This window comes from Oreochromis niloticus, linkage group LG13, assembly GCF_001858045.2.
Source record: "Oreochromis niloticus isolate F11D_XX linkage group LG13, O_niloticus_UMD_NMBU, whole genome shotgun sequence".
Classification (NCBI taxonomy): domain Eukaryota; kingdom Metazoa; phylum Chordata; class Actinopteri; order Cichliformes; family Cichlidae; genus Oreochromis; species Oreochromis niloticus.
The window spans coordinates 17,584,249-17,606,359 of record NC_031978.2 but is presented as its reverse complement, the minus strand read 5'-3'; the positions used below and the strand labels follow the sequence as shown (position 1 = coordinate 17,606,359).

Sequence of the window (22,111 nt, the reverse complement as noted above, 5' to 3'; positions counted from 1 at the left end):
TCTCAGTACAATAATCATGGGAAGCCATATATTTATTAGGACTTTGGCTTCCCAAAGGTTGGTTTAAATGGTTTGAATCTTAAGCTGGTTTAGTCTTTCACATGAGAAATATTTTTCATATCAAGTACTACACTAGTAGTAACATTAATACAAACTAAATATTTTAAGCAATAAAAATCAAGTCTGGAAACTATTGCAAATGGTATTAAAGTTTTTAAATCACCACAAAATAAAATACTCAAAGCAGAGATAGATATTTTTAACCGTTTTCAATACACCTGTATGCATACCATTAGTTGGAGGTTTATCCACAGCTAACTATTGGTTTATCTGAATTATTGTCCTCAGAAGGAGCCACTCAGTGGTAGTGGGTGTAACCCCTGCGCCCTTTCTCTTGCGACGACTCCTCGGATTCAGGTCGTTCAGCTCGAACAGGACTGGGGCGGCTTCCGTAGCAGAGCGAACAGTTGGAGTGACGCAGGAGCGCCGAACGGGCAGATCGCTTCTACAGTCAAGATGGCGACATCGGAGCCGGTAAGGGAGACAAGAGATAGCACAAAAAATCGACTAATATGCACGTAAAGACCGGACAAATCTCCAATTCATCTATTACATACATCGCATAACTTTGCTTCTGTGAAACCGAACTGGCGTTTAGGCCAAATTAACGCGTTTGAGTTGACAGATGTTGGCGTGGATTAGCGCTAGCATGCTCAGCAGTGGGGATGTATGAGGCACTGCCTGACTTTGTTGGGCAGGGAGGGAGTGACTGACTGCACGTCGTTCATTCAAACTCCAGTCAACGAATTGTTTTAATCTAGTCGGATATTACAGTGGATATCTTACGACAATTTTAATGAACTGCCAATACCTTTAAACACCCGTGATGTTATATTAATGGTGCATTTTTAGAAAGTCTGGACACGTGTATATCTAGCCTGCAGCTAGCCTAGCTCATCTGCTAAAACTAATGCTAGTAACTGTTACCTGGAAAGTTAGCTTATTGATTTTCTTTGTACAAACCCCCTGCCGACTGTTTTCCGTCAGCTCCTGCGTCTAATCCTTAAAAATGTAGTTGAGGTGGACTCTGCTGTTGCTAAGTGAATCTTTATAAAAATGCAAGAATATAAGGCAGAGCCCAGCTGTGAATTGGATAATGGGACAAGGCCCCATTAAGGCCCCCTAAAACACAGGGACTTAAGGTCATGCCTTTGTTACGTTTCTGTAGATTACTTTAAATGTAAGCTACACTGTAATAACAATGCATTTTATAGATCATGTAAGCTTTTTGTCATATATACATTGGACTAGATAGTTACACTGTTCTTATTAGGGGCTTTAAGTAGTCCCGATTTAGGGATTAAATTGGTATGTTTTAGATTATGCCGTGAGTTTGTGGATCAGTCTAGGTAATTTATGTTTTTATTGTCTTATTTTTCTTTTTTGAAAGGTTGGAATTGTTCCCTAAAGTGTAAAAGTATGTAATAGGTTCAGTTAGAAACTCAGTAGTAATAATAATAATGATGATGACAACAAGCTTGCAGTACTTTGTGATGTTATGATACTGTACACACTATGAAATTAAGTGTGTGATTACCCCTGACAAAAGCCCATAACTGTATATGGCAATGACCAGTCCATAAAGTTTTTATCATTTACTTTGTTGAAATTTGTGATATTGAAGTAACCTTGACTTTAAAGTAAAGGCAGGACTTTAGCAACATTATGATATAGATCTGACCCAACTACCCCAAATTTCTTTGCCCTTTGTGATCAATGGATTTGTGTGGTTGACTTTGTGCTGGGGATGTTTTTCAAAGAAGATATGTGATGTGTTCGTGTGCATGTCTCCTCAGAAAACAACTGAAACTGAAGATCAACAGACTGACGGTCAGGTTGTTGCGAATCCTGAGCAGTATATCAAACACCCTTTGCAAAACAGGTGAGAGTCAAACCAGGTTCTGGGTTTGATTTGGATGAAAGCTGTTTGTGCTTCCGTACTCTGCAGTCTTCTTGCGACAACCAGCAAATCCTCAGGCCAAACAATCAGAAATGGCCTATGTAAGCGTTTCTAAAATTAGATACAGGGGAGTTTTCATTTAGAAAAGCCAAACTGTGCCTTAAGAGGTGGGTGTGGTGGTGAGATCAAACACACCCGTCTCATTAACTCGGAGACCGGGACTGGAGTCTCATCTGAAACAGTTTTTAAGGTTTGCTTTGTCATGTTAATTAAATAGTTTGGGGCACAGACGAAACTCGTTGGGGTTGATTTGGGTTAGAATAGATTCTCTTACAGTGTTAATCAGGTCAGACTTTCTGGCTTACCAGGGTGCCAAATTTCACCCCATCCGGAAAGGTGACAACACCATTGAACATTTCACGCCTACTGATGTTTTAACACCCTTTCAAATATCAACTATGTGACCCGTTTTCAGAAGGAAGAGGGACTTTTTTTTCATCATTATTTACACACACATACAGAAACTGAGCTCATTGAAAACGTATACAGAGATGGTGGGGTTACATTTACTTAATTGCTTAGCATCAATAACCTTTCTCTATAGAAACAAAACGGCCGTTTCATTATGAAATAAGTGAAGAAGTATTCCTTTAGGAATAAAGTTAGTTGTGTATTTATCACCATGTGAATAGTGTTATTTTACATTCAGTTGAAAATGGCATTTCATCTTCATCTAGTTTGAGGATGGGAGCTGTACTTTGACTTTTGTTCTTTGGCATCACAAACATACTTACAGTCATGTGCTGATTGATTTTTCTTTTTGTCCCTCTGGTCTCTTGGATGAAAGTGAAATTAGAAACTCATCACAGCACTTATTTTGACAGCGTAGACAGGATATTCAAATGACCCATCTAGTCACTTGGGAAAATTATGGATGAGTGGACAGTAAACCTGTTTTCAAGCAGTTACAATTTGAGCATCATAGTAAGGATAAATACTCAGTTTATTTTCATCAGGTTCATATTTGCAGTTTCTGTTTGTTTTCTTATTTTAAGGTTTAAAATCAGAAGAGCAGATTGAGGAGTCCTGTGTTTTGTTTTTTCCTCTGTGTTAGAGTTGCAGTTGTTGTTTTTTCTATTGTCCTTTTAGAAATGTTATCATAGTTCTGCGGTGGCGACGAGCTATTCAGGAGCATTGTACAGTCGGTTTGGAAATGCTGAATGGTTCTCTTGGCAAGTCACTTCTAGGTCATTCTGCTTGTTCAGCTCAGCCTCAGAGGTCAAGGCTGTCCATCTCTGCTGCTTTCATCCTGGTTTTATTTAAACATATTGACGTGGGGGGTTTGTTTTCCATTTTGACAGTTTTGGTTGGAGACTTCTCGTTTTGAGGGCTAGGCGTTGTCACTTCTCTCTGGCTTCACTGTAAGGAAGTAGAGGACTGTTGAATTATTTGGAATTTGTGGTTAAATATTTATCATAGATATGTGCTGTAACTGTCTCACCGGCCGAAGGTGTGATTGGTTCCTTAATAAATGATCAAGCTGCTTTGGATATTTGTTATTTCAGTTTTAGCATCAATGGTTGGAGCACTCAGAGTGAGGTCGGGGTTTTTAAGTAAAGGAAGATAAGTGACCTCTTATCCTTTTTTAATCTACAGTATGTCTCATTGTACTTGCTGATTTTTGCTGTTTTCTGTCATAAATATTTACTGCTGCTAAATTGAGAGGGCCTGAAATGACTTGTTTAAAAAAAAAAAAAAGAAAAAAGAATAATCTGAGGATTCCACAGAGGTTCAGTGTAAGTAAGTACGGTTTAGTTTTAACAGTGAATCATGCAGAGCCACTAAATAATAATAAATGAATAATTAGCAGAAGGATCCCATTCAACATCTCTTCAAGGTGGAATAATGATAGATAATTTTAATGAATAACAGTGCATCATATTTGGTGTTTTATATCTGTGCCATCTAATTTAATTATTAGTCCCTGATACTTTATTACCATCCTTAAGAGATTCACTTTAATATCAGCTTTCATAGATTTAAAAATAAAAATAATAATAATTGCTTATGAAGGTTTTCTCTTGATTTTTGTCAAGAGTTTGGATCTTGCTGCCGTCTGTGAAGGTGAGTCCAGAGATGGATTTGAACAGACGGCACAGATCCGTTACTCAGCTGTTACATAAGTTGACATGATGATCACTTTCAAGTTTCAAAGTCATGCAGCACAATTTTCATATGGCACCGTCATTAAGCGAAACCAGCAGCTGCTGGAAAGTAGGAAGAACGCATTCAGCTTCTGCTTTGGAAAATTATTTAATATACAGTTTACTGTAGCTGAAAGTGAAATGAATAGTTTATGCCCGTCTGCCCATGGACTCTTTATTTTTAAATTAACGACCTTGGTATTTTTAAAGTCAGAACCACAACAACTCGTCTGTGTTTGGCAGCTGAACTATTAAAAACTGGGATGACACTGTTTCTCTAGCGCTGCTGCGGCTCGTTCTTATTTACTTGACACACATTCAGAAGACCGGAGCACACTGATTAGTTCACAGCTGAACAAATCAAATATTACTGTGTGTGTCAGAGGGTGATGTCACAGTAGTGAATTAATCAGTCCTCTTAAGGTTTGCTGTCTTAGAGCTAAGAAGGATTCGTTTGGCTGCATTGGCCTGAAATGATCATTTTATCTCTCGTGATGAAAAGCTTAAACTACCTGCTTTGTAAACTTTAATGTCTTTTAACTCTCCTAAGACATTAGGAAGACTGCCCTAATACAGGGAGTGCAGAATTATTAGGCAAGTTGTATTTTTGAGGAATAATTTTATTATTGAACAACAACCATGTTCTCAATGAACCCAAAAAACTCATTAATATCAAAGCTGAATGTTTTTGGAAGTAGTTTTTAGTTTGTTTTTAGTTTTAGCTATTTTAGGGGGATATCTGTGTGTGCAGGTGACTATTACTGTGCATAATTATTAGGCAACTTAACAAAAAACAAATATATACCCATTTCAATTATTTATTTTTACCAGTGAAACCAATATAACATCTCCACATTCACAAATATACATTTCTGACATTCAAAAACAAAACAAAAACAAATCAGCGACCAATATAGCCACCTTTCTTTGCAAGGACACTCAAAAGCCTGCCATCCATGGATTCTGTCAGTGTTTTGATCTGTTCACCATCAACATTGCGTGCAGCAGCAACCACAGCCTCCCAGACACTGTTCAGAGAGGTGTACCGTTTTCCCTCCTTGTAAATCTCACATTTGATGATGGACCACAGGTTCTCAATGGGGTTCAGATCAGGTGAACAAGGAGGCCATGTCATTAGTTTTTCTTCTTTTATACCCTTTCTTGCCAGCCACGCTGTGGAGTACTTGGACGCGTGTGATGGAGCATTGTCCTGCATGAAAATCATGTTTTTCTTGAAGGATGCAGACTTCTTCCTGTACCACTGCTTGAAGAAGGTGTCTTCCAGAAACTGGCAGTAGGACTGGGAGTTGAGCTTGACTCCATCCTCAACCCGAAAAGGCCCCACAAGCTCATCTTTGATGATACCAGCCCAAACCAGTACTCCACCTCCACCTTGCTGGCGTCTGAGTCGGACTGGAGCTCTCTGCCCTTTACCAATCCAGCCACGGGCCCATCCATCTGGCCCATCAAGACTCACTCTCATTTCATCAGTCCATAAAACCTTAGAAAAATCAGTCTTGAGATATTTCTTGGCCCAGTCTTGACGTTTCAGCTTGTGTGTCTTGTTCAGTGGTGGTCGTCTTTCAGCCTTTCTTACCTTGGCCATGTCTCTGAGTATTGCACACCTTGTGCTTTTGGGCACTCCAGTGATGTTGCAGCTCTGAAATATGGCCAAACTGGTGGCAAGTGGCATCTTGGCAGCTGCATGCTTGACTTTTCTCAGTTCATGGGCAGTTATTTTGCGCCTTGGTTTTTCCACACGCTTCTTGCGACCCTGTTGACTATTTTGAATGAAATGCTTGATTGTTCGATGATCACGCTTCAGAAGCTTTGCAATTTTAAGACTGCTGCATCCCTCTGCAAGATATCTCACTATTTTTGACTTTTCTGAGCCTGTCAAGTCCTTCTTTTGACCCATTTTGCCAAAGGAAAGGAAGTTGCCTAATAATTATGCACACCTGATATAGGGTGTTGATGTCATTAGACCACACCCCTTCTCATTACAGAGATGCACATCACCTAATATGCTTAATTGGTAGTAGGCTTTCGAGCCTATACAGCTTGGAGTAAGACAACATGCATGAAGAGGATGATGTGGACAAAATACTCATTTGCCTAATAATTCTGCACTCCCTGTATAGTTGCATGCCTCACTGAGCTGCTGTCTTTATCTGTGTTTGTTGACTCTCTACAAAACCAGAGTCATGGTTCGCCACAACGGCCTTAACTGTTTGTCAATCCAGTCCACCACCCATGTCTGAGAAACATGTTACCTGGATTTTAAAGTACACGTGAAGACCAGAGCTGGCTTGACTTGCTGTCTGCCATTACTAGGCATGTTGTCTTAGCTTGTGACTGTTCTGGGTTCCCCAGAAGAATCACGGCTGTGAGCAGTCTGGTCTCAGTATGTGCTGTGTGATGTTCGCATTAAACAAATACACTTTCATCCTCTCATTTAGCTCTGTTCAGTCCATTTGCTTCATTTGTGTTTATGGCACATGGGTGGAGTTGTTACAGTTGTAAGTGGAGGGGGGCACAGGGTTCAGCTGATGTCCTCTCACTGCCCTCAACCCTGCCTGCTAGCCTCCCACCCACTGCCCCTTGGTAATACATAAAAGAATTACAGCAGCCACTGTAAACAAAGAGTGCATTTGTAGTGCTGTTGATGGCTTTCTCTTGTTTTTTGCATTGACATTCATGCTTTTGTTACTAGCTGTTGTGTTCTTCTGTGAAACAGTGTGTACGCCTGCTATTAGGTTAAACGTTTCATGCAGTGGCAACATAAAATAGACTTTGAGTCCTTGTTTTTGATTTTTAACACTGATGGTACAGCATCAAGCTGTTAGGAGATTAAAAGGGATGCAAAACATTTTATATGCCTGTACTGACCTCAAGAATTGATTGCTAACAATAAGAGTTTTATTTAAAAAAGAAAATGTAAAGTACCAAATACCCTACGCTGAGCCCAGCTACTGTTATACAAGTAGGAACCCTCAAAAGTGTTTAGCAAGAATGCTTCACTTTACTATTAGCAAAGATCGGCAAAGTGAAAAAAAGGTCCAAAGTCACTAAAGGAAAACATAAGGTGTGTGGACTGCAGCGCTGTATAGTGGTTTCAAAATCACGTACCATGCTGCCAAATGTCTTTCTACAGAGAAATTACTTAGTTTCTGACACAGGATGCAAAACAGGCTAAAATACAAAAATGTAACTGTAGAAAAACAAGAGAGAGGCAGATTTACTCAGGCTGTAATTAGGCTCTCAGCACCTGGTATTCCCATCAGCAGTCTCCCATCCAAGTATTAGCCAGGCCTTACCCCGCTTACCTTCTGACATCGGAAAAGCTCGTACTGTGTTGGCTCTGCGACCGACTGGAAATCTGTCCAGGTTGGTACATTTGTAAGAACATTTGTAAGTGATGACATTTCTGATTTCTGATCCCCACAAAGACGGAAAAGTCACCAAGCAGGGAGTTTTCCCCTCACAGTCACAAAGTTTGCTCAATCACAATTTGGGGCAAAATAATGCACTCTCTTTTATTTTCAGTTTATGCATGTTCAGTAATCTGCATTTTCAGACATGGTTTTGAGAGATTTTCAGACAGTCGGTGTAACTATGCTGTTTACCCCTCATTTATGAATACTGGATTCTATGAATAATACATTTTTATCTTATTGTTTGTTTTTTAGATGGGCCCTGTGGTATTTCAAAAACGACAAGAGCAAAAGCTGGACAGAGAACTTGCGTCTCATTTCCAAGTTTGACACAGTGGAAGATTTTTGGGCGTAAGTTTTCTCTGCTTAAGTCAGTCTTTTTTATTGATGGTTTATTATTAATGTGCACAACATGTCCCTTAATGTTAATACGAATCAGGATCAGCATGTTTCACTTTATTAATTGTTGTTTAATGACCATTGTTCAGATACAAGATTGTTCTGTTCTACAATCCAACACACTCATGTTGGGAATCTGCTTTTATATCTTTCTACCAGATTATACAACCACATACAGCAGCCAAGTAAACTCGGCTTTGGCTGCGATTACTGCTTATTTAAGGTAAGGCTCTTGTTTTTGTTGAATGTTTACACATTTTCCTTTAAACTCAGTAGCAGCAGAGTTTGAAGACATGGATAGTGTTTAGTAGCTGTTTCACATTGTGTGTCAGGATGGGATCAAGCCGATGTGGGAGGACGACAGGAACAAGCTGGGGGGTCGATGGCTGATGACTCTCAACAAACAACAGAGGCACAACGACCTTGATCGCTACTGGATGGAAACGGTAAGACTACCGTTTTCTGAAACCACTCGGTAGAGTGATATCCATTGGATGCTTCCCCTGATGGTTGTGATTTAAATATAAAAATATATATGTATATATGTAAAGTTTGACTTTAGTTTGTGTTTTTTGCAGCTGTTGTGTTTAGTCGGTGAGTCATTCGACGAGGCAAGTGAAGACGTCTGCGGAGCTGTGGTCAACGTCAGACCTAAAGGTGACAAAATATCCATCTGGACAAGCAACTGCCAAAACAGGGACGCCATCATGACGATAGGGTGAGTCTTTAAAGTCACATTGCTCATAATACGCAAGTAGGAGCTACAATGGACCACTAGATGGCGACACGGAGCTTGCTTAAGTCTTCACAGTGCTTCCATCTCATCTCTTCACAGGCAACTTTACAAAGAGCGGCTCAACCTCCCCATGAAAGCCATGATTGGCTACCAGTCGCACGACGACACGTCCAGTAAGAGCGGCTCCACCACCAAGAACATGTACTCCGTTTGAAAAAGCTCCTCATTTCAATTTGCTGTAGATTTAAACAATTACCGATCTGCATCACCACATTAATTTTTGAGTTGTCAACTACTGTAGTGTCCTTTCCTTTTATTGCTAAGAGAGTTGTTCATAGCGTGTACAGCTGGAGCTTCTCCCAATATAAGATGTCAGCAGAGCGGTTGTTTAAAGAAAAAGAAAAAAAAAAAACAGGGAGGAAGGGTATCCGGCTTGAGATGTTGTAAGATGAGTAAGAGAACACACGATGATTTAATTTTAGAGTTGAAGACTTCTGTGATTAATATCAGTGACCTCTCCTAGCTTAGCTGAGAACAAGCTTTTTTTTCCCCAATACTTAATGGCTTGAGTTGTTTAATTAAAAAAGACAGACTTAACTATAGGGCCTTGTGTTTCTCTCATGCCGAGTTCTCACTCTTTACAAAAAGTGTTTCTCACCTCACAGGAAAAAGAAGGCAGGCAACTCGTCCTCACACAGAACAAATTTTAAGGACAATTTTAACTTGATTTATCCACAAGTGTTGAGCATGAGCCGGGCTTTCAGACGCACCAGCTTAAATAATCTACAGTATCTTAAAGATTTGTAAAAGCTGTGGTCACACTCCAAAGTGTAGGGTTTGGATTAAGGCCACTTGTTGTTTCAGCCATGCTGGAATTGTGGGATATTGCTTGTAGGTTTTGTTTTTTTTCCTCAACTTTTTTTTCTCTTCCCTTTACATTTATTTATAATGTATGCATTGCAGTTACTTAGTTGAAAAACAACCATGAAGCTCGTGTTTTTTCAAATTGGTTTTTTTTTTTTTTTTTTTGTTATTGAGGTTAATAATGTGGACTACTGCATATAGATGACATTTTTTACAGTGTACCATACAGTAAAGATGCCGACAGAATTAGGTGTGCTTTTCACTGTTTTCTTCCTAACAAAAACTGTAGATAATGTCGCACTCCTCTCTTGGTTGTTGCGAAAGAAAGATGATATTCATTGTGAAATGATTTTGCTCATAATGTATCTTTATTATCTGTAATTCCAGGATGTATATTACCTTCTTTCAAGTAAAGTTTAAGTGCTTTGCATTAAAACCAGAAGCGTGTTGTCTTGTTTTATTGAGGTTTTTAAAGTTGGCAAAGTTGCTTTCTTAAACACTAAGCTGATTTTTAATTCAGTTTTGACTCCCATTTGTGGTATTTACCAACTCTTGGGAAGAAAAATCTGACTTTTTAGTAAGTACTATTGTTCGAAGCAGCTCAGGCTGTCTTAATGCCACACTCATGTGGAAAAATTAAGTGACCAAAAACTCACGAGCTTTGCAGATTTTGTTGAAAATGATGGAAACGACCACAAATAAAATGTAGCAGCAGTATATTCTGAGAAAGTTATTTTTCAGTTTCACACAGAGGGGAAATGTAGTATGAAGTGATGCTGTGTGTGTGTCACAGCTGGATTCAAGTTGTGGAGTAGAACAATCTACAGATATACCCAAACTGAAGAACAGCTAAAATGACAGAATCTGGAAGAAATACAAAAACAAAACTACTGCATGAAGCCATAAAAACACACTTCAGCTTTGCAAAAGAGTTGGAAGTATATTTATCCTTTACATTTTAAGTGAAAATCTAGAAAATGTACAGTTTTTTTATTTGTAATTTGAATAGAATCATGTCAGAATACCTCTCGGCATGTCCCACGCTTTTTTTGACAAATGTCAAAACTACACCTTTTAGCTACTTTATAAACTTTGAAAAGTGACAATTCAACTATACACCTGTAAATGTTTTGATGCTCATCAGTGCCTGGGTCACAGGGAGCAGAAAAGCCCAGACCTCCCTCTCCTCGGCCACATCCTTCGTTCCCAAGCCAGCTGAGAGACTCTGGTGGTTATTCAGATTACCAAACTGAGTGACTGGTGCTGCATGACATCTACATTTTCCAACTATGTGCTGGCAAGTGATCAAGAGTGGAATAAAACAATAGAAGCCACAGATGCATAAATCTGAAGCAAACAAACTGGTTCAAAATACTGTATTAATATGGGGCACATAGAGGTATGAAACTATTCTTTCCTTTCCTTTTTAACTTTATAATTTATAAATCATTACTCCGGCTTTTCATCTAAAGCACACATACACTGAAATACATCGAACAGACCACAGTGAAAATCTCTGGAATGGAAAGGATACTGACAACATCATCTTAAGTGTATGTAGCCAAGATTGCTTGTAATGTCCAAGGATCTATCGCTAGGCCAGCTGGGGTTGATGACGCCTATTATTTTTACTGTCGTTCAGGTTAATCATCCAGTCAAACAGGATCTTATAGCGTCATGGAGACTTTAATTGTTTAAAAGGGTGTAAATAAAAGTCCTCCACCCTTTTAGCTCCAAACGCAGATATGTTTATCAGCACAGTGGCATGACTTCCTCGTGTTAAAGTAATACTTAAAGGGTTATGCAAGAGCTGTCACCTAACACAAAACTGATCTGTGAGATTTTTTTTTCCACAAATTTTTCATTTTTTATATGTCTAATAAGAAATTCTTACAAAAATGATTGCACAAAAAACACCTCTTGTAAACTGTTCTGTAGACGGGGCATCTGCATGAGATACAATCCAGCTGGTATGTTTGTTCGTTTGCTGTAGAAGTTGGTTTGGTTCAATAAATATGAAAAAAAAAATTAGTAAAGAAGACAGAAGAAAGAAATCCTTCCAAGAAAAGACTAGGAAAAAACCAAAACAAAACACTATTGGTCCTCTAGCCACGATCCAGCCACTGTAGTAACAGATGTCCTACTTAATCCATCCTCCCTTTCTGCATCTTTCCGCTGGATCCTGGCAGCCTTATATCAGGACATCGTCATCATCAAAGGCTTTTCCTCCTCTCGTTTGTTCAACAGATTTGAGAGCATATATGACGAGAAGAAGAAAAATTCCACGGCGTAGCTGAGCTCAAACAGCTCCAGGTTCATACTCAGCATCCACTCAAAAACTGCAGACAGGTGGATGTAGAAGTACTCGCTCTGAATGAACAAGACAGTATCTGAAGGTTTCTGGGTTAAGGGTCTCACTGGTCTACTGATGGTTAAAACTAAGGAGGACACAGAGCTTAAACATTTCTTTGACAAAAGAACAGAGAGGCAAAACTGTGTTTCTATCATTAATATGGGCGAAATTGTGATTAAACACACCCTTATTGGATGAGCATGAATCAGCTGCATGGGCCAGCAGTGTGCATACATCAGGGGCAGAGTTAGCACGTAGTCACGGCAACCACAGCTTGAATCTGCTCAACAATCAAGCCACACTTTGCAACCAACAATGAGACCCGTTTGACCTTAACTCATAGAACTGAAGTTACATTCAGTAACCATTCGTCTTTGGATATTGTTCCCACATGGATACATTTTAACAGCACAGCTGTGAACTTCATAAATGTGGTTGCATAAAAAAAAGAAAGAATAACTTCCCCAATTACTGCAGACTGATATCAGCAACTAACCATACGTAAAAGATACTCATAAAAGTAAGTTATAAAATACTGCAGAGTCAATAGATTCTGTATTCCTGATCTTAAATCCTGTTCTTCTCTTCTCCCAGAGCACTCAAAGAGCTTTATGCAACATGCCTCATTCACACAAGCACCTTTTTTTCCATGCTTAAATGCCTTGTAGCTAACATTCACACAGATTCATACTCCCATGGATGCATTAGAGGGTAACTTGGGCTTAGTATCTTGCCCAAGGGTATTTGGCATGCAGGCTGGAGCAGCCAGGTTTTGAATCACTAACCTTCTGATCAGTTGATGACCCGCTCTACCTGCTCTACCTGAGCTACAGCCACCCCAATCACCGAATCACTGCTAAATGTTAAATGGGGTGTCTTATGTTTCACTGCAGCTGATCCCATAGATCTACAAGGCTGAGGACAAATGTGAAGCTAGAAGGAAAAGGAAAGCTATGGTTAATAATTCACTAAAAAAGGCCATTAATGTGTATCTGCTTCTGCCATGTGGACTTCTGTGGCCGGTCCCACTTGGTAAACACAGGAGCTGACCGGATCCAAATATGTCCCAGTGTGTTATAACTCATGCATTAGTTCTAGAGCTAGCTGCTGAAATCTCTTGTTTAAAGGAACACCAAATTAACCCATCAAAAGTTTACTATTAACCTGCGTGCTTAACCAGCCACAAGGTCGATGGGTATGGCTTAAGAAAGAACAACAATAAAAAAATAAAATAAAAAAAAAGTTGGCTCCATGATTTGTGAAAGGATACAGATGATGGTCACAATTACTTGAATCACAGTGGAGCTGATTCGCAGCGGGTAGAGAACCTTTTCATATCCAGAGAGCGCACACTTCCGTGTCAGCACGGTGAGGATACACGTGTAGAAGCACACGCACATGAAACTGATGGCAGCCCCGAGGTAGTGAAGGAGTGACACGTGAAACGGCTGTGGAGGACATTCAGCATCAAATCCAGCAGTTAGAAGAATAGCAGGCTGTTTAAATCAAGACTAAGATTGTATGAAGACTGCGAAAGGTGTTGCCGTGTGAGTGAGAACTATCAGGCAGTGTGCAGTGAAAAATGCGATGTCGCCTAACAGGTTTATGATTTAAAACACTTTCCAAGTATTTGGGTGGTAAATGTCCTTAAACCCTTTGTTTAAATGATAACTGGTTCCCTTTCATTCCTGCTTCACTAACTGATTTTTCTAGAATAGTTTTGTCACTACATGTAAATGCAGTACAAAGCTACAGATCACGCAGCACAGTGTCATATTTGCCTTTTAACACACTAAAAAAACACTATAACTCAAGCATAAATGGCACTTTAGTGTGCTTGGGCTCTCATTACAGCTGGCCTAAAGCTACAAAGTACCCACCTTTATTTGCTGTTTTAGCACAAGTGCAAACAGAAATTGTCATTTAGATCTGAAACAATTTAACCCTGCAGAAACATCGCCGCAGTATGACGTGCAGAACTTACGTTGCAGTTTCCGGCTGCGAATGCCCCCATGGCTGCAATCACACCGAAGACCAGTGCAAATTTGCTCATCATGGACTGACTCGAGTGCCTCTCCATAATATGGGCATGGTGGAATATGCAGAACAGCAAAACTGAAGAAGAGATCGCAGCTGGTGTGACACATCCCTCATACATATATATGTGTGTAAAATGGTTTAGGCATTTAGCAGGTAAACTCACACATGAAGGATCCGGCGTTGATTGTGGCTGTAAAAAGTGAATTTTCTGGTGGATATGTTCCACTTGAGCTGAAATAACATATTTAGTTTGTTTTATTCTGTCTTAATATTTCATTCCAAGGAAGAAGAAAAATGAACGGGTGCATTTAGTCTTCTTTTACCTTATTGTAGGAACCCAGCAGCATCCAGCATCAGTATAATTCACCCTGCAGTAGTTGCCGTTACCCCTGCGAACAAGGTTTTGCCATTTTAGAGGCTGCATCATTAAATAAACACTGGGTCATATTAAAACAAAATGAGGATGATTTAAAAAGTCACCAGTCAGTGAGGGCGCACACATGATTGTTGGAGAAGGCTAGCCCGTATCTGGAAATATAAAACAAAAGAAAAACTGTTAAAAATCTGCAAACATCAAACCAGAATCTGCCTGCTTTTCCATGAATAAAGAGAATAGCACTTCATTGTTCACTGCACGGATAACGAGGTGGAATGAAGGAAGTGTCACAGCATGTGAGCATCAATGCCAAGCACATTTTCGGTTTAGTGTGACTCAGTCATTAAAGTCGTTTGTTCAACAATATTTTCTTTTCTGAACATAGTGACAGACACAGTTCACACCCTGCAAACAGAACTAGCCGGGTCACATATTTTCAAACTCCAAAGCAGGTGAGTTCTCGCGTGCCTTTACATTTAGAAGCTGCTCTGACGTCGACGACTGTTTCCACAGACGATGTGCAGATAAAACAGTACAATAAAAGATTGTGAAAAGCAGTGAAAATAATATGATGCCATTTTCTTTACTTCCTCTTCATGGCCAAATGTTATCAGCATTTCAGAAACCCAGATTTCTGAGAGTGGCAGGAAAATGCAGTTCATGTACTAAGCTTGATTATCAAGTACGTGGTGTGACGTTATCGGGGAAAACGTTTAGATATGAATAAACTCTATTTACTAGTTTCAAATAGAACGAGCATTGTTATGACTGATTACAAATGACATGTTTAAACACGTTCCCACGGCTTTATGACAGTGTAAATGTCAAAAAAGAAAAAAGTGAATCTGTAGTAGACTTACACACTCCACGTTCCAATGAAGGACACCAGGGAAAGACAGATGGGGAAAATAATCCAGAACCCCATGTCTGGATGATGATGACGAGAAGCAACAAAGAGACAGATTCCAGAAGTCCAGCTGTCTTAAAAATCTCAATGTCAAGCCTCTTTGGGGGGTTTATAGAGGCCTCATGCAGTCAGCATTATATATACAATCAGTGCTAGAACAAAAAATCCTAAAAAATCCTAACTGTACTTCAAGTCCTAGGAGCAGACGTTTGCACTGCTGTAGTTAGTTTAGTCTTCCTCCATCCAGAGGACTACCTCCCTTTTAAGGCAGACTGTCTCTGCCACTCCTTCAGGGCACCACCTTGCTGTGTTACAACAAATATTATGAAACAGAGGGTTGGTCTTCTTGTCACATTATTTGTTTTGTTTAAAACGGTCTCCCTTCTATAGTCCTTGTGAAGCCAGCTACTGCTCTGTTTGACACGAATTAAATATCAACTCAAACAGTAAATGTTTGGAGTTGTGCACAGATTTGAATTATGAGACTTTTCCAGGAAAATAATACAATAAAGGGCTGGTAGGATTATTACATTAGACAAGCTTGGAATGCTTCTTGTTTTTCCTGTCGGGTAGTGATGGAGGGTGGCTAAGTACACCCAGTACAGTCAATAAATATGAATTTCAGGTAGTTGTACTGTACGTGTGTGTGTGTGTGCTGTAGTCTGTTTTATACTACATAACATGGAGTCAAATATTAAATATTTGTTTTCTACATTCCCCACATAAAGTACTTGAACAACCTCAACATTGGGCTGAGGTGTGCCAAATTACACAAGAAAGTGGTAAAAGGTCTGGACTGATGAATCCAATATGTACGGAAGAGTTCAGGAAAGAGGAACAGCAGTGAGCGTTTACAGCTGTCTGTTAAACACAGTGGGTGCTCTGTCATGATTTGCAGCTAAATTTCACCCAGTGGTGTCGGAAAACTTGTCAAAACAGAGAAATGCCATCAGCTTTTGATCCAGCCAATCAGATTTTGATCAACCATGTGCACTGTACCACTGCACATGGTTGAAATGACAATAAAGCCACTTGACTTGACTTGGCTAAACATTACTGAAGCATTAAGGGATCATCTACACAGGGAACGGGGGAAAACAGGCAGAGAACAGAAGAAACGGCAGCTAGCGTCCAATGAAGAGCTTTAAATGTGCTTCAAGAGTTCTAGACAGCTATTTCTAAAGAGATGACAAGTAAGCAGGCCGAGAGTCTTCAGGCTGTGTTGAAGAATAAAGGTAATCATAGTAAATATTGATTTTCAAGCTAGTTAGAATTGTACAGATTACCTTTTGTCTCCTTTAAAGTGTTTCTACGCACGTTTCAGTAAATTGCTGCACCTGTGGAAATACACTTGATCACAGGAAAAATGAAAAAACCAGTGTCAGAAGCAGATTTTTCTTTTATATTTCGGAATAATGTAAATCCTCAAAGGAGAAATATTCACTCATCTCTTCGGAGAAAAGATTGATTTTAATTTATAGCTGTGATCTGTGTTCTTAGTCACGTTGTTTCAACTCAATTACACGGTGAAGTATGGGAAACGCAATATTCTTTCAGGAGAGGATCGGGGTTTGGGGAGAACATCACCACATTTTTGAGAGCTTGTGTAGCCGAAAGACTCACAACAGAGAAGCTTTAGGACGTGGAGGTGGAGGTGCCAAAGAGAAAAGACGTGGCAGCACAGTGTGCTGTCCGTCTGTCTGCCGCCTGGGGTCCTCGTTTTCAAAACAAACAAAATGGCGGCGCGCATGAGATGGGGTCTTCAGCAGCTTTTACGGACAAGAAATACGGCTCACTTTAGGTTTGAAATATCCCCAGCGTTGATGCATCGTACTGTAATACCTATATGATGAGTCTGTGTAAAGCATAACCCAGTATTGCGACACTCTCTGCATTTGAGACAGAAATTAGCCTTTAGCCAGCTACATAGCTAGCTAGCAAAATACATGGGGCAAAGCTTTGTCTCCAGGCTAACTCCATCCACCCAGGTGTGGTTGGAGCTGTGGAAGAAAGTAGTTTAGTGTTATTTAGTTTGGTAGTTTTCACTGTGAAAATCACGTGGTTGCTGGCACACGGTTGCTAGCTAATTTGGATAGTAAAACTTCATTGTTAGTGAAAAGGTTATTCCATGCATAACAACGACACCCGTTTTAAATTGTGCCTCAATAAATGAATGAGTTGAGCGGATATAAGGTGTAATGTGGTCTTTGTGCTTTAAGGTTTCCACAGCAGACCAGAAGTTCATACCACTCACTGTCCACCACCCAGAGCTTCAGAAGAGTCCAGCCTCACCTCGGGATAGGAGCTACACAATTCTCAAGTGAGAAATTCATTTGAAAACCTTACATACGTTCACTGCATTATGTTATTTCCTGAGCTGATGGTTATATAATGTCTTACAGTAAGACACCTGTCCATCCAGACTCAAGATACACCGAACCCCAGGAGCCTGAAGTTTCTTCCCGGTAAACCCGTCCTGGGAAGCGGAACACTTGACTTTCCTTCTCCAAGCTCGGCTGGATGTTCTTCTTTAGCCAGGTTGTGTGCCAGAGTTAGTGTTGTACTTCAAACACATTTGAAGCCTTGGGAGGCACGTGTAAGCAGATTTGGGCTAGCACTAAAACAAGAAGAATTATACTGTATGCTTACTTCATAAGGTACACCGTGCTAGTACTAGGTTAGACCTCCGGAGTGTTTCAAGAAAATATCTCCCACAAAATTATACCATGAACAACTTGAACCGTTAATATAAGGCAGGATGGATCTATGGTTTCATGTTGTTTACACTAAATTCTGACCCACTATCTGAATGTCACACAAATCAAGACTCTTCAGATCGATTTTTTTTGGTAGTTTAGTTTATTAGTTTAGCTTTTTTTTGGTTTCCTGCAGGGCAGGTTTGAGCCAGTGTAGCCTTCCTGTCAGCTTTAAGCAGTCTGTCACTCACTGGCTATTTTCTCTCTCTCTGTTTTTTTGGGACCATTCTTTATAAACAAAAGGCCCACAGCTCATTTGAGTTTGAGACCCGTGAGATAAACAGTTGCTGAAATATTTAAACCAACTCGTCCTGCACAGGCAACCATGCCACATTCAAAGTCATGATGTTCAATGGCATCATTCTGATGCTTGGATAGAACTTCAGCAGCTCATCTTAACTGTGTGAATATGCTAAAATAACTGCAGTTACTGCTATGTGATTGGATGTTTAGATAATTTCATAATGAACAGTTGCACAGGCGAACCAATTAAAGCGATCATGAGTGAATATGTTATTCTTATTAAGTGCCTGCTTGCAGGTGGATATGAAATATGGAAAAATGAGAGGCTGTACATTTACAATTTCAATGCATTCATGTCATGTTATTAAAAAAAGAATATCCTATGTGTCATAGGTTTGAGTGTGAGGATATCTCTTTTGCTTTTATGCTTATGGTGTTTTCAGTTCTGATCATGATGGGGTTGCTTGGCTGAATAATATGTACAGCTGATGTGACAGCTGTAGGTCCTGAAAATAACATCTTGGTCCTCAGTGGATTCACGAGGAGAGACACTGGCTTCCTTAGCACATTTAGTCTTATCCTGAGTCTGATTTGTAATCACAAAACAGACCAAAAGGACTTCATTGTTTCATGATATGTTTTTTATTTCTTACTGAACATGATAATGTGTTTCTCTCAGAGACCTCTTTGAAATTGAAGGAGTACAGAGTGTGTTCTTTGGCCCCGACTTCATTACTGTCACTAAAGTAAGTATTTAATGTCCTCTTACAGTTTGTCTTTGTAGTTATAGTCTAATCATATAATACATGAGATGTTTGTTTTCCTATCAGACAGACGAGGATGTTGAGTGGACGGACATTAAGCGTCACGCTCTGGAGGCCATTGCTAAGTTCTTTGAGAGTGGTGAGCCGATAACAATAGGAGCAGTGCACCATGAAAGCAGTGAGTGTACAGTGTGAAAACATGAAAGTTTTGACTTGAAATTGTGTAAATATTTACATGTTTTACATTTCCCTTTACTGTAGGTCATTCTGAAGATGATGATGATATTGTGTCTATCATAAAGGAGCTTCTGGACACCAGAATCAGGTAGAGATTTCTCAGTACTGTTGAGAGCTGCTTAAGTAAACCACAGTTGCACTTCAGAAAGTATTTACCCCACTGCTTCACTCACATTCACAAAAAAAGATGTCATTATTGTTCTAAGAGATAGTTGTGCCGAGATAACGGTCTTAATCTCTCTGTTTCTCTGTCCTGTTCTGTACCGATTGATACGGTTACTCTTAATCACAAGACCTACAGTGCAGGAGGATGGAGGTGATGTCATCTTTAAGGGTTTTGAGAACGGAGTAGTCAAGCTGAAGCTGGTTGGTTCCTGCACAGGGTGTCCCAGTTCTACAGTCACACTGAAAAATGGGATCCAGAACATGATGCAGTTTTATATCCCTGAAGTGGACAAAGTGGAACAGGTGATTATCAGCAGAGATGTTCTGGGATAACTTGTGTTTTTGTGTAAACTCTTCTGATATCAAGTTTGAGAAACTCTTGTTTGGATAAATAAGTCATCACATACAGAAAATTCTGCTGTCACTTTAAAGTGGACTTGTTAAGATAATTTCTGCTTCATATTTTTAGTCTTGGACTCTTCTAGAGTGGTTTTGCATTATTCATTTGTTCAAAATGATTGTTAGTGCGTCCCTTTAGAAATGAGCTGTTTTTTATTTCTCCTATTTTTCTTTCAAAAGTAGAAAACTAGTTTAAGCCTTTGCTGGTCTCATTATTTTAAATGTTAATTTGTTTGTTTCCCATTGAAAGCTACTGGAGCATAAATACTTAAATGTTAGTGCTGGCTATTAAAGAAGGGTGTTTGGTATACACAGAGTAATGCAGCTTGTTGCATGTGGGCTGTGTACAGTATCCACAGACCAGATAGAGCGTCTGTGTTGATCTACATACACATTTGCCTACAGAGGACATGTGAAGATCAGAAATCGATCATGGAACCAAGAGAAGAGCGTGGCGTGGTTTGATGAATCGTGTTTTCCTTTAGGTCAGGCTTGATGCCACCAGGATGCATTATATGAAGAAGGCAAGCTAGCAGAGGAATTGTGATTAGGAAATATTTTAGGGAAACCCTGGGTCCATGTGGATGTTACTTTTACATGCACACATTTGCTATACACCTTCAGAGCTCCTCTTGCCGTACAAGGTGGGGCCCACACAATATTCAGCAGGAAGTAATCATTTTACAGCTGATGGGTTTTCCAAAGCTCAGTTGAAAGCTTTGTTAGATTTAAAAAAAAATATATATCATAAAAATATCACTTTTATATAAAAATAATTTGTACATTCTCATTTTTTCCAGGTGGAAGATGAAGTGGATGAAATCAGTGCAAAGGTTTTCTCAGAAGTGGAGCGCAAATTGCAAGACGAGAAAGTTCCCCAGCCGACACAGTCATAAACCTTGTTATATACGCAGCACTGTAGTATTTCCACACATTACTGTTCTAAATCATAATACTGAGGAACAGAAAATTACCTACTATACTGTATACTGTTAAGAGTTCTATACATACTGTATTCACCCAGTTGCCAGGTAGAGGTCATTAACTGTATGTCTGTTTACAGAAGGTTCAGTCATGTTTTTCTGTGTAAGCAGAACCCTGTAAATGGTGTGTTTTTATTTATTATAAATACTGTATATTTTGAACGTGCGTGGCATCGGTTAAGACTGTTTAGAGGGATGTTTTGATAAAATGATCCACCGGCTGCTGCCGCATACCGAATGACAAAGAATCTGCCAGTACGGTAATCTGTACATGAAATACAAAGATACTGAGGTAGGATAACAGTTTATATGTATCCTGAATTTATGTGGTCCAATGTAATTACTTCATTACATTAAAGTTCACTATTTGAAATCTGATGTTTATTGTGACCTTTAATTCGCTGGTGTTATGTCCTAGAAGAAAAAGCTACTCAGTTAGGAAAGGAAGCTTTTGTATAACATCGTCCACACGTGCACCAAAGCAAAGTGTTTTAATGCAACATGAGAGAGGAAGACAGATTTGTAAAAAATATTAAATATTCCAATATTGACAAAACTACTCGAGTTAAGTCCTTCACATTTTCCATGGTAAATCTCTTGAATTATCACTGTGACTATAGACCCTCTGGAGTGTAGCTCAAGTTAACACAGAATGATAGATGCTTGAAATCCCCAGTACATTTGGGGCAGTGTATTTAAAATATATTTTGAAGCCTTAGAAACCAAAGTTTTACAAGTGGGGGTGGATATTTCATTTACAGTTCCTATTACAAGTCATATAATCCTTAAAGCAGCCCATTTAGTGAATGGTTTATAGATATTAGAGCTTGAATGTGAAAAAAAGCATCCATCTTTTTATTGTAGCCTGAGCCCCATTCCTTAGAGTTTATGAAGCCACAGTACGAAATACTTGCCGTTAAATTTTGGAGGTCCCTGACACCCTTTGCACCCACTCTACCCTGCCTCTCTCAACCACTGTAAAATTTATATATTGTAACAGGCGGCTTGTAATCCTTTTCGCAACGTGGCACAAACGTGAAAAGATATTTGATCTTTTTCAAAAAGTTTGATCACCTTAAATAACTAATAAATGTAGGAATAAAAAAGGAGAAGTTCTTTAAACAGTCGTGGTCCCCTTGTGCTATGCCATTTGAGTATGTCTCTTCCAATAATCCTTCTCATTCTTCCATCCTTTAGATGCATTTTAGGGATTGAATCATCCTAAATCATGGGCATCTAAGGCTGATTTTCCTATTTCAAGGATTGGTGCATTTGTGGTGTTCATGATCAA

General features: G+C 39.4%; 3 protein-coding genes across 3 annotated transcripts; 2 read left to right on the top strand and 1 right to left on the bottom strand.

Moving 5' to 3' along the window:
- Positions 1-380: 380 nt before the first annotated feature.
- On the top strand, positions 381-9,505 carry eif4e1c (eukaryotic translation initiation factor 4E family member 1c). Its single transcript, XM_003451930.5, has 7 exons — positions 381-534; positions 1,857-1,942; positions 7,854-7,949; positions 8,157-8,220; positions 8,330-8,443; positions 8,576-8,715; positions 8,833-9,505. The coding sequence occupies exons 1-7, from the start codon at positions 517-519 to the stop codon at positions 8,945-8,947; spliced, it is 633 nt and encodes a 210-aa protein (XP_003451978.1). The 5' UTR covers positions 381-516; the 3' UTR covers positions 8,948-9,505.
- A 232-nt stretch (positions 9,506-9,737) lies between these two features.
- si:dkey-228d14.5 (transmembrane protein 150A) lies at positions 9,738-16,504 on the bottom strand. The gene is made up of 7 exons (XM_003451982.5): positions 15,227-16,504; positions 14,471-14,518; positions 14,314-14,379; positions 14,154-14,221; positions 13,935-14,065; positions 13,221-13,398; positions 9,738-11,987 (listed from the first exon to the last, which is right to left on the bottom strand). The coding sequence occupies exons 1-7, from the start codon at positions 15,289-15,291 to the stop codon at positions 11,794-11,796; spliced, it is 750 nt and encodes a 249-aa protein (XP_003452030.1). The 5' UTR covers positions 15,292-16,504; the 3' UTR covers positions 9,738-11,793.
- A 327-nt stretch (positions 16,505-16,831) lies between these two features.
- Positions 16,832-21,198, top strand: zgc:110319 (NFU1 iron-sulfur cluster scaffold homolog, mitochondrial). Its single transcript, XM_003451931.5, has 8 exons — positions 16,832-17,074; positions 17,493-17,593; positions 17,676-17,811; positions 18,952-19,018; positions 19,103-19,214; positions 19,298-19,361; positions 19,567-19,741; positions 20,638-21,198. The coding sequence occupies exons 1-8, from the start codon at positions 17,010-17,012 to the stop codon at positions 20,731-20,733; spliced, it is 816 nt and encodes a 271-aa protein (XP_003451979.1). The 5' UTR covers positions 16,832-17,009; the 3' UTR covers positions 20,734-21,198.
- Positions 21,199-22,111: the final 913 nt, after the last annotated feature.